Raw genomic sequence first — 12,981 nt, forward strand, 5'->3', positions numbered from 1 at the left:
AAACTTTGGCCAGCTTTCATGGGCTGTTTGCCTGTTCACAAAGGTGCTGTACAAGATGAAGTCCTTTTAACTCCCAGGAGTGCCTTAATAAATACTGTTGGCACCTACCCAGGTTAAATTATATGTTAATAAGCAACATATATTTATAATTTGACCAACCATGACATCTTTTTATAGACTCTAGTAAAAAAAAGTAAATGAAAGCAGGTAATGATCTATATTAGCATCTGTGCAGTAGTATACTCACAGAGAATTTTAGTTAACACATAGGCTCCTAGCAGGCCAGCAAGTCAGCAACAGCAGCAGAGGGCTGCATTTGAGGTTAAATGCTCTTTATATGATGGGGAAAACAAGGCAAAAGCCAACAGGAGCTGGAGAGCAGCAATGAATTGCCTTTTCCCTCACCTCCACTTCCCTGCAGAATTCAAACAATCACTTCAGTGATAAGAAGCAAGGACCTCAATTTTCATTCAAAAGTAGGAACCTTGGTGGTGGCTTTTGATTGTAGAATCAGCCTCATGGTTCCTGATGGGCTTTCAGCTTTAGGGCACATTCTAAGGATGAAAGGAGCTGTACCCTAGCCCTGTTTTCATGTATAACGCTAGCCCAGGCCCTAAACACTGCTTCAGCTCATACATCCTTATGCTACAAAAAAAAAAAAAAAAAAAAAAAAAAAAAAAAAAAAAAAAAAAAGGCTGTTGAAGAAGAGTACAGAGAGGTTAAATTCATCAGCGCTTTGAAGTGAACTTGCAGTACTAAGCACTAGTATTTTCACTGCAAAATGAGGCCTTTTGCTGGGAAGCATCAATGCAACAGGATCATCTACTGACAGACTTGTCAGCACTTTTAGGCAGGCTGGAGTACTAGAACATGCATTTGGCTTAACTGTTTAAACAGAATATATTCCTCACCATAAATTTTCTATGCTACTGTAACTACAGACATTCTCCTTCAAAAGCCAGTCAAGCCTACCTGATTAGCAAGTAGCACACAGTAGCACTTTCTCTAAAATCTGGAGAATTATTGCTGATATTTCTGCCTGAGGAACCCACCTAATAATAATAACAACATGTTTTTCTACGCTGTGAGTTGATTCCAGCTGCAAACATTTCCATTCCAGTGTCATTCATAGTTGTTTTTAACTTCAGAGAAAAGCAAGCTTTCATTTCAGCTAATACCAGACATATCAAATTCAACCAAAAAGAAAAAAAAAGTGTTGGGGAGGGGAAAGGAAGGGCATTTTGGCTGGGGAGCAAAATGAGAAGGGACTGTAAAAAGAGTAAAGCGCCAGTTTTCTCTGAGACGTAACGCTATCTTTGCAGCAGCAGCAGCAGCAGCTAGCAGGCACAGCTTTGGGGACCTCATTTCTTCATCCGTCCGCTCTGTTTTCCATCGCCCCATCCGCGGTGCGCTGGGCAGGGAGGGAAGAGGTCGGGCTGCCCGTGGCCGGAATGCCAGGAGCCCCTCGGCACGGCGGCCCCACGGGCGCATCCCTGGCCGGGTGAGCTCCATCCGCGGGCCGGCGGGGACACGGACACACCAGTGTCCCGAAAGGCTCCCGGGCCGCTTCCCAGGGCGGTGCACACGGGAATGAATAGCGGCTCTGTTCCGGCCCGGCACGGCTCGCTCCGCTCCGCCTGCCCCGGACACAGCCGCCGGCACAAGGATGGCCTCGGGAAGGGACAGCGCCAGCCCCCACGTGAGTCCGCCCGGGGAAATGCCCACGGCAGGGGACAGCGGGAGGGGACAGCCCCGCCGCGGGGGGAACCGCTTCTGTCGTTTGCTCCTAGGCTTTGGCAGCTCCCTTCGAAAAATCAGTTCTGCGTTTTCCCTCTGCTCGGCTTTGAAGAAAAACCAGCGGCACGATGTCTGCTGTGTTCTGCCAAGAGCGGTTATGAGCTTTTTTCAAAAAAAAATAAGAGTAAGGAGAGGGATATTACTAAAAAAAAAGATGCTTTTTTGGTGAAGGAGGGGCAGCAGAGGAAGAGATTAGCCTTCAGCCCTCAGAAGGAGGCAGCACACACTCTACGCTCTGCATCAGTCTGATCTGTCCCTCATCTCACAAAGCCTTTCTCTGTCTGGCAGAAAAGGAAAAAACGAGGAGAGGAGAAAAAGAAATAAATACAGCAAATACTGAGGGAGCAGAGAGGCCAAGGTTTCCTATGCAGGGTTTATAGAGAAACAAAACTTCTTGGTGAAGCTCTTTCAGTTCTCCGTGCTGCTATTCGGAGAATTTGTGTTTTTTAAGAAGGGTGTTTCTCGTGCACGGCGTGCGTTCTCGGAAAGGGCAACTACCCAAGGGTTTGGGAAAAAGACACTCTTAGAAATGAAATGAAATCAAAGCCCAGATCACAAACACCCATCAAAACTCAGAAGCTCAAGTCCAGATCTGCACTTCAAAAAACTGTGGAGAAGGGAAGAATACGAAGCATTGCCTAGGGCACAGCTTCCAGCCCTGACTAGATGGCATCAGGGTCCAAATTTTGCAGCCGATTTTTCTTCTGAAAGGTTCTTAATCATCTTTAGACTTGGCAGTGGGGAAGTCTGTCTGAGGTCACAAATTTTGTTTCTTTGGCCCATGTCAAAGAAATTAAAACGATAAGATTTGTGCCCTTGGAAATATTCAGGATAATGTTTCTTAACTCGAAAGAAGAGCTGAGGCTCCCCAAACCTGCAGAATGTATCTCCGGCGAGATACAAAGTGCGGAGCAGCTTTGGAAGACCTGGGAGTAGCTATGCTCAATAAGAGACAAAATCAGTGAGGAAGATGCACAGGTAACTATGACAGTTACTGAAAATGAACTTTGTAAGGACTGGGAGAGATAAACGTTAGTCTTTCCTAGAACTAGACACAAAGGGGAAAAACATAGACATCATTAAGCCAGGAACTGATGGTAAAGAGAGGACAAGAAAACTATGCTAAATAAAAAGGTCAAATTAACTCCCTGCATATTAAATCGCTCCACTCAATGGAAAGTTTCAGAGCTATCATGAATTTAAAGTCCAGGTGTAACAGATGAGAAAGACCACCTTCACTGACTAAAAATCTCATAAACTACTGAAAAATCTGGGGTTTAGAGTTTTCTCTTGAAGTTAAGTGAAGAGTCAAAAGCGATCACCAGCATCTTTGGCCTTTGCAGTACTCAAATAAGTAAGCCCAGAAGGCCAAAGGTTCCTTGAGTTGCAGGACTGAGAAGAACGTCCTGTTTCTGGAGCAGGGAGGTGTAGAGCGTGTACCGCTCCAGAGACTGCCCCAAGAATAACTGCGCTGCTAAGGTTTCCTTTGTGACACCACGGGGGAAGCCAGCAGGCAGCACAACGCACAGGTGAATGCTTGTGATCAGGAAATACACCGTGCTAGGAGAGGGAGGGTTACCCACTGATGTAATGGATAAAACCCCTTCAACCAAACGAATGTCGTTTCGTTCAGACTCTGAAGGATGTAAAAACATAAGCTGCAAATGGACCAAGAATTCCTCTGGCTTCAATCTGCTTTCTTGTTGAAAACCCACAAAGGAGCAGAGTTGACCCGGTGAGCACAGAGGCATGAGCTTGGAACACCAATCATGCGATTAACACATGAATAGCGAGTGTCTTTTTCAAGACTCATTTATCAAGGAACAAAGAAGGGTACAAGGAGTCGCATGCATACCTTTACTATCACATGTAGTTTGACTGCAAGCCAACCACTTTATTCTATAAATAAAGGCCAGAATGAGCCTTCTTTGGGCTCTCCTGGCTGAGCAGCCTGACTGCACGGCAGTGATTTCCCCCTGCACTGTGACCACCCTTAAGATTGCTTCTCAAAGCAGAGACCTTTTACCAGCAGCAGACCTTCCCTAAGTGATTGATACTGCACATAACCCTGTAGTATGGTAACTTTGATTTGTGCACTGGCAACTTTGATTTTGTCTTGGTAACTTTGATGTTTTTTCTTGGTAACTTTTACTTGTGCCTTGGTAGTTTCGAATCAAATGACTGTGCTGTGTAATAACAGAGTGAAGCTTGCTGTCAAATATTTTAAGCCACATTTTTACGACATCATATTAAAATCACTTTCACAAATATCTTTGATGATGATTCCTGAAGTGATCTAAATCTAAAATCATTTGTTCATGACAAATTGGTGTAGTTGGCAGAATCTTGGACCAGGACTCACGACAGTAGCTGAGACAAGCAGAGAGTCCTGTAAATGATGTGACTTGACAAGTGTGAGGTAAGGAGAGGAGTGGTCAGTGGCAGAGAAAAAAAAAAAAAAAAAAAAGCTTTTCAGTGGAAAGTACATTTAAAGGCCTATTTTGAGTCCCTGCTCTGAGCAGTGAATGCAGAGCAGGTATCTCCTCGGAAGTGTCCAGCGGTGGGTTTACAAAGATCTCGGGGAATTCGCTCTGCACTGCTGTAACGCGTGACTCACTCCTCCCCAAAGAGCTCCTGGATGGAGCAGCAGGAACAGCCGTGAAAGTTAACTATGATACAATTCAGAAAGAGGATTTTTAATTTACAGACCCAGGGCCCTGTGTCTGAAGCAGTTGCACCGTACCTCCTAGCATTTTTTACACAACATTTACATGGACAGGCTAGGCAGGTAACTAAAATGAAAACAATGGACCTTTGTCCTCATGTAGGAGACAGAAAGAAAGGGCAATCAAGATTTAAGAAGGCTCTACGGAGAACTGATCAGTCCCCAAGGATTTTTGCTTATTCTGAAGCATGTACAGGAGCTCACTCAGCAAAACTGAAAGTGCCTGTAACAGGACTCCCTCTCCAGCATGTCATCAGCCTGTGGAATTTGCCATCTCCTGGGGCAGGTTAGAAGGTCAAATATCGGGGCGAGCAAAGAAATTGAAAGAATTGAGAGGTGGTGAGGTCCAGCAACAATATTTACAGTTACGCAAGCTAAAAAAAGGTACCTTCAAATTCCATAAGCCAACAGCAGGATAAAAATAAATACGCTTTTCAGTTCCCTACAGTCGGTGGCACAATTGCTGGCCAGACTACCGGTGGCAGCTTGGATCAGAGAAGTTAGACACCAATGCTGCATAAGTGGCACCTAGGACTGCTTTTTAACAGTGAGAAGAGTCTCCCACTAATCCACTTTGTCCCTTACAAAAACTTTCTTGTTCTGTGTGTTTCTAAGGAGTGCAATTTCCCATTCTGACTTCTAGGAAGCCCAACAAAACCTCAAACGGTGCAGAGAGAGATTCAAAAAGGAAATGGTGATGAAAGAGCAAAAAGGCACAAGGCTCTGCAGCCTTACCTGATTTATGCCAGCCAGTCAAATGCTAAGAAAATAAATAAAACTGGAACAAAAATATTTTAATTAAAAATATTAATTTACCAATCAAAAGCTATAACTTTGATATTATTTAATCTGAACGATGCATTTTCCCCCCAGATGTCTCTATTTGTGGTTGCCAATGGAAACTTGCACCTTCCTCTATTAAACACCTCCCACTGACAAGAAACCAGGCAGAGAGCAGTATCCTGGTGAGGTATAGCAGATTACATACTGAGATAGCTGGGATCTAAAAAATACATTTGGATGGGAACAGAACAATCCAACAAGGTCCCATAACCAATATCCTTTTACTTCAGGAAACACAGGTTTATAAATTAGAAGTATGGCTTTGATAGAAACATTCTGGCTGATTTGTCTGTACTTCTTTATGCTATTGTCACCCCAGACTCTCACCTCCAACCCTTCCACAGAAATCTCCAGCGGGGAGAAGGGAGGAGGGAGCATACAGCACACTTCTTTTCAGCAGCAAAAAGCCCATTAAATCTCTTAAGCTGTGTACCTCAGCTGCTGCAACCCAGGATTTGGTATCTCAACACAACGCTCTTTTATTGGTGATTGAAGCCAATGTCCCAGACTTTGAATGGGAGTGACTGAGACAACATCATTCCACCTCTCTCAGCACAGCAGCAGGAACAACCCTGTGGACAGCTGAAACTCGCACACATTGCCACAGCTAGGTCTGGTAGAGCCCCAGATGGATATTGCAGAGCAAGGATTGGGGATGATACTAAATGGCTCCATAGTTTTATTAGATTTACATTTTTAAGTTTTCTTCCAGGGGTGTTATGTTCTGGACAAATGGGTGTTTGAGGAATGAAATGTCATCCGTGTTCATACTGCAAAAGAGGTCATATACTGTATGTTGTGTCTTTCTTTTTTATAGTTTCTTATTCTTTGGATTAAAAAAAAAATTACAATCTTCTGGGATGAGAAGCAGAACTAATACCTCACCATTTAGGGAATCCTTCATACTTCAAAAGTAAAAAGAGTAAACAGTTAAAATAATCATTCTGGAAAACAGATCCTACACTGAAATTTTTTGGCAGGAGTTGCTTCATGAATACCTTGAATGGAAAATACATCTGTGGAAATAGAGACAGGTTTACAAGTAACTTGCAAAGAAAAAAAAAATATTACAAGTAATTGCATAGTTTACTTCCAGTGCTCAGTTTCGGACCAGATCTACAGCAGGCACACTTTAGAAAGGCAGATAAATAGAGTTAGCTACAGGTCTAACAGTGTGGACTTCTCTGAAATGCCCATGAAACAATTGGGAAGTCCCCCTAACACAGTAAATCCCATCTCTCACATCCCACTTTCAGTCTAGATCTGATAAGGGCATGCAAGGAGAATGTGCACAGCTGTGCTAGACTTTCAGTTTTTTGGTATTTTGTGGCTTTAAATTGTGCCTCAAGGCTGTGATGTGCTTACAAGTTCCTGGCATGGGCATGTATTTGCCTGCTTCTCCAGCAGCAGCCAGTTTGTTCTCTCTAGTGCTTCAGGATCTCTCCTCTCCTCCAGCCATTTCCTGGAATGGTGGCACCTCGTATTGCCACCAAAGCAATGACCTGCTCCAGTGGACTTCCCTAGCATCATCTGGGCTCTCTAATCTGGGCTTGGATATTCAAAGTCTGCATTGAAAAAGAGCCTTTCATTGAAAAAGAAATCAAAGTGCTTCAGAAAAGCCCATTTCTGTGACATCCTTGCACACTGTGTGCAATCCAGTCGCAAAGCATCTGAGGAGCTAATCTCACTGTGTTTTTACCTAAACTAACTCAGTTACTCCAGCCTTTCAAACAGGATCCCACTCCCAGGGTTACACTCCATCACCTATGGCATTCATTTGACTCTGGCAAAGCTGGTTCAGAGAGATAAATTCAAAGAAAACTAACCATTTTTTTGGCGGGGTACTGTTCTGGTTTGCTGTCCTGCAGAGGCTCCTGTCTGTGACTGGGGCTGTGTGGCCGTGCAAGCGTGTACAGACAACAGAATCCCTCCTTTCAGAGGCAGCTACCCCTCACTTCAGATCAGTAATCTGCAGGTTCAGGTCTGGGTGTAGCCAGCAGGAGAAGCAGGGAAGGCCCTGACAGTAACAGTGATTGCTCTCACTAGTGGATGCCACCCAGACTGCAGGATTTCAGGCTGATCCCTGAGAGCACAGCCTTTACAGGCTTGGGCAGATTCGCTGGGCCCTAGTCGGTCAAAAGACGTGTGTGAAATAGGTTATTATACTTTAGAGCAAGAGCGACCCTCTGCTTCTCTTCCCCAGCTGCCAGGACCTGAAAGTGTGCACAGCCTTACCTGTGCTGGTCCCAGAAACCAGCAACTCCCCCTAGAGCAGGACAAACGTGGCCACAACATGCTGAGAAGGAGACTTCTTGCAATCAGAACTAATTAGTCCTTGGTTCTATTGTCTGACGTGGCATCTCCCCTCTTCCCTTTACATTCCTCCTGCCCGCTCTGCCTGGACATGGCCAGCTTTCCCACTTGGAGAGAATGTTTGCTTAGGCCCTTCCCAAACACCGTATTTTTCATCTTGAGTAACTGGACTCTGGGGTTTAAGGTATCTGAAGAAAATGAGTGATGTTAAATATACCCTTGGAGCATCCCTACGCCAGTGGTTGATGTGGACCTTCACACTTCACCTTCTCAGGGGCAGTCAAAGGAGAGTAGCAATGTCTGAGGGAGGGAGCCTGGCTCCACACTGCACTGGACATGTCTGATGGCCACAGCACAGCCAGAGCTTGGCTCACAAATAAAATGTTAATAGTGGTGAGGGACAAAAAATGGACTCTGTAAAAGCAATCTGATGAAGCCCAGACATTTCTGAAGAGAAAATTGGGAGGGAGGGAATGGCCTGGGCCAGGGGGTGCCGTCACATACCCTGAGATAAGAGAACCCTAGAGCTTGACTGCTATAAAAGTTTATTAAAAAGAGCAGAATTTCCTTATAAAGCTTGTACAGCTGAAGCAAGGAGAGCAGGACACATCCACCCACACTTGCACACTGCAGGTTCGAGTGTACAGGGTGTCATGGTTTTAGTGAGTAACCATAACCCTGCTTATGGTGGTGGCCACGCAGCTCTCCCGTCTGGCCCACAGTCAACCACTGAGACATCTTGGTGACTGCAACATGAAATAACTGCTAAAACACACCTGAGCTGGATTTTTCTATCTTTTGCCAGACAGCTGCCCTTCTCACCTTCTTCCCAGACTGTGTCTGAGAGCTGATCCACGTGCCTGCCTCTCTCTGTTTGCCCCCAGCTGACTCACAGGTACAGCATCTCCCCTCACATTCCACTGACATGGAAGCCTCCAGTCCAAGCCACCATTTCTCAGCCCTTCCTGTAAAATCTCTATTATTTTGCTATGTTTCTCTTCTGAGAACCAAAAACGGGCAGTGCTTCAGGCATACAACAACCACACGCAGAAGTGCGAGCTTCTCCAAGTACAAAAGGGCGAACGGGCGTTTTCACTGCCGTTTCCCTATGCCTGGCTTGCGAGTCAAGCGTTTACAAAACTGTCTCTGAGGAAAGGCAATACCAGAAATGAGCCCTACTACTGTAATCTAGACTGCCTCAGGTATGTAAACACAGCAACATTTGAACTGGACACCACAGTGATGGAAGGGCCCAAGCGCAGAGGCTGCAAAATCCACATCACCAGTTACCATACACCTTCACACGCTCCTTTGAACTAGCCAAGCTATAATTCCTTGTCAAGTTACATGAATCAGATATGTGACTCTGTAATTACAGCTGTATAAACCATTGTACACAGGGTCTTAGAACTTTCTATCCAAAATAACCCCTGGGGAAGAAATTTCTCATGAAGCTGCTTGGGTCAAGGTTCAGCGAGTGCTGGAAATTCTGGGGGAACCCTGTTGGCAGGTTTAGAGAAATGAGAACAAGAAAATGAGATAATGTTCTGGTTTGTGGCTTGTTCATGCACTCTTGGGTTTTTTCTTTATTTTTTCCCTAATATTTATGCATATTTGCAGGAGTTTTCTCTTTTGCAGTTACATAATTCTGTGAGATTTAAAAGAAGGCCCAAATTCACCACAGACTTTGATTATGTGAGAAAAACAGCTGCTCCTACCAACCTAACAATAGTTAAAAGGTGGCCAACTATTCTTCTGCAACCTATGTTTTACTGAAGCAGTATTTCTGCAGAAAATAGCAGCACAGAAATACTCTCCCAGGACTTGTGTCAGGACCAAGTTCTTCTGTCTCTGGTCCTCCAAGAGAGCCATGACTGTCAATCAATTTAATTTCACAATCTTCACATGGAGCAAGAGGTGTTTTCCTGCCTATTTTACAGGTGATAAGTCAAGGCAGAGATGGTTAAATGACCACTGACATACCCAAGGGCACAGCAGTAGAAGGTGACAGGAGGAGGAAGGAAAGACTGAGCATCTTTGGATGGGTGAATTACCATGGAGCAGCAGTATTCTTTGGTTTCATCTTTGTTCTCACCAGTTAAATTCTTAATCTCCATCAATTCTTGAAGGAATTGTTGAAGATTTTTTTAGTCACCAGAGACCACTCTGCTACTTGACACGGTGTAAAGAAGAGCATTAACTGAAGCTGTTGATAAGAGACCACACATAATTCCTTCCCCTGCTGAATGTTAACTTCAACATCCATTGGAAACAAATTTTGACATACTTTCAAAAGTTCAGGCACACAGCTGTGTTTGCACCTCTTTCTTGCTGGAACTTGAGTCACTCAACCACACTGGTGTAGGACGAAACCCCAAAGCCAAAGTGAAAGAAGCTGAAATATGTTAAACAGAAATTCTGACTCAGAATGACCATACAGGTTCTTGATGCAACTTTTCAACTTGAACTTTGCACCTCCTTCTGGCTGATTCAGGATGAAATGTTGCTGCATGTCCCTGTGTGATTTCAGGCTGTGGCCACAGAGTTTTTGCTGACTGAAGCTGGAACAGGGAGGTTCATCCTTCCTCATGACCACCATCAATTATTGTTGCTGCCTCAATGCAATGCTCAAAGTAATCACTCTATCAAGACTGTCTGGGCTAGGAAACCTCCTTTACTGAGCGTCTAAGTCAACCCAGATCATTGTGAAAGAACTTGGTTAAGGAATATGTCTGGACAGAGACAGAAATAGCAGCTCCTTTGTACAGGCCTTCATCTACCTTACTGCAATGGGATACTGGCTTGAATTCTTGAGTATCTCTTAGCTGGTTATGTTAGCTGACAGTCTAATTATTCTATGATCATCAGAAGACAACAGATACACAATCTGGGTTCTTCTTCACTTATTTCTAAAAAATAAGGTGAACAGTTAACAGATAAAAACCTCAAAACATTGGCACTTGGGGTTTTTCTCATCTTTTGCTCATGGTGATACCTTGACTGACATCCACACTGATCAGGGAGAAGTCCAGCAAAGTTTGATAGGCTACAAGAGAATATACTGTGCTGCTATTTTCTTTTAACCAAAACAGATTTGAACTCCATCCTCACGTGCTGGATTCTTGGGAGCTGACTCTGGACCAATTTCTTAGCCAGCCCTCATTTTTGGCATGTGGTTGTGAAAAAGTTGCCAAAGGGAGTTGTGTCAAAGGGCTTTTACTTTGCTCTTAATGGCTCCACGTACAGTCTGAAGGAATCTGAAGCGCTCACGAAATGTGGTTTCCCCTCTGGTGTTTGCTGTTCAGCTGGCTCAGCAGCTCAACCATTTAAAACCGTTGTGAGTGGATTTAGCACTTGTGAAATAATGCTGGCCTGTTCAGACCCAGAGAGGGATGGGCAAAGTCCACTGGTAAAATAAAAGCCCCTCCAACCTACTTCTCCTATGAGGAGCCAGGGTGCAATGGAGTTTGAGGGAAAAAACTACTCACATCCAGGTGCAGCTACACAGATATCAGGTTAAAGAGACATGGGCCCAACAAAATAAAAAAAGCTGACATGTATTCAGAGGAAGGAATAACCTCAGTACCCCAGAAGTAGGAAAAAAAAAAAAAAAAAGGAAAACAAGAAAAAACTCACACCAAAACAAAAAAAATATCAAAACCTCACTAAATAAGTATAGGGAGCAAATCATGAAGGAGAAGGAAAAAAAAAGAGGAGCACAGCCCCAGAAGAGAGCTCCAGCGGGGTGTGTTTCATAAAATCAGACTCTGAATGCTAGTAAGCCAAATGGGGGGAACAGATAGAGAGGACAGAGGCCCAGAGGTCTCTGTCCCCAGAAACCAGAAAAGACGGAGCACCCCACTTCCTCCTAGTCTGAGCTACCATGTACAGCAAGGGGTGTCTTTTATCCCTGAGCTGATCTAATGCCCAGTTATTCTGCTGAGACCATTAAAAATAAAAGGAGAAAACAGGCACTCTGTAGATCTGTGTCCTTGTGTAGAGATTTGAACTCAGGATGAGGCTCAGACAAGCAACTCAAAAGCAGATGGCAACAGGTCTCGGTGGCTATTAATTAGATTGGATTTTGGTTCTTGATGTGGAGTTGGGGAGCCCTCTGACTGATTTCCAAACCCTTCTGCACTGCCCTCAGCCACGAGCCCCCAGCCATCACCCTGAGTTAGCCAACAGGGTCAGTCTTAGGGTGTTCTGGGCCATGGCAAAGGGCAGTTCCCTTACAGGTCCCTCCCTGGGAAGGGGAACAGGCTCAGGGCTTGGCTGCAGGCCAGCGTGGCGCTGAACTCAGGTGTTTAGGGCCAGGGTGGAGCAGGGCCATCCCAGAGTGTTTCCTCTTGCTTCACTCACACACTGCACAAACAGGGACATTGTCTCTCCTGGGGGAGCAGCTGACTCAGACACCTGGCCAGATGCAGGGAAAGGTGCCCCTGTTGTCACCAACAGCAAAGAATGGGTAAAAAATAAAAAGATAGATCACTCTGTGGCTGAAATTGTGTAACAACACATTCCTCTTTATTCTGATCCAAAAGCAATTTTTTCCTTCCTTTGTTCCCCTCCCTGTGTTTTCCTATCCGATGAGAACTTGTTTCTCAGCTAGGAGCCTGGTCAGTCTGTTATTAGTTTTCCTAATACCATTTTTATGTTCCTCCCATTTTTTTGTTTTACATATTATCAAATGACTTGTGAAAAGTAAAGTTCAGCCAACCAAACCTCAACGGAGTTATGCAAGTGCAAGTAGCCCTGAGCTTTGCCACAAGCCCTGTACATTGAAGATGCACGTCAGTGGATCGATAACTCTGTTTATGGAGCTCGTTGTGGGTATATAGAGATGCAGATATGGCTGCTGGGTGCTGTTCCCAGTGGCTATCCCTAACCAGAAAACGCCGTCTCTAGTCCTACTCTTGACCTTTAAGAACTGAGGGACAGAATCTGGCTGGGTAACTCCTCCAGCTGGATCAGTCAATTCCGCACAGATGATACAATCCCGTGATACATTTGTACCCTGCACACTGACAAAGTAGTTTTCTCCTGTTATCATCTGCTCAGTGGGTGTAATTGTAAGGCTGATTCAGCAGAAATGGGAGCCACACTTGTGGGAAGTTTGTGTCAGGACCAGCCAAACACACAGGCTAAGAGAGGGCTGTGATTTACTGATCCAAATCTTTTGATGGAAAGATCTATGGGCTTTAAAGGCCCTCTTCTCCTTTTGGTGCATTGTGAAGGGCAGGTAGGACCCTGTGACTCCTCTTGGGCTGTAGATGATCCTTTGGGGACCTGAAATTGTGAGA

General features: G+C 44.7%; 1 protein-coding gene across 1 annotated transcript in view; it reads left to right on the top strand.

Moving 5' to 3' along the window:
- The first annotated feature begins 1,622 nt into the window (after nucleotides 1-1,622).
- The window catches only part of NINJ2 (ninjurin 2), a 45,813-nt gene continuing 34,454 nt past the window's right edge, over nucleotides 1,623-12,981 (top strand). The window contains exon 1 of the mRNA XM_066320114.1: nucleotides 1,623-1,699. Within this exon, the coding sequence (XP_066176211.1) occupies nucleotides 1,667-1,699 (33 nt within the window). The 5' untranslated portion in view covers nucleotides 1,623-1,666. The remainder of the gene's footprint in view (nucleotides 1,700-12,981) is intronic.

The sequence above is a fragment of the Sylvia atricapilla genome, chromosome 5, assembly GCF_009819655.1.
Source record: "Sylvia atricapilla isolate bSylAtr1 chromosome 5, bSylAtr1.pri, whole genome shotgun sequence".
Classification (NCBI taxonomy): domain Eukaryota; kingdom Metazoa; phylum Chordata; class Aves; order Passeriformes; family Sylviidae; genus Sylvia; species Sylvia atricapilla.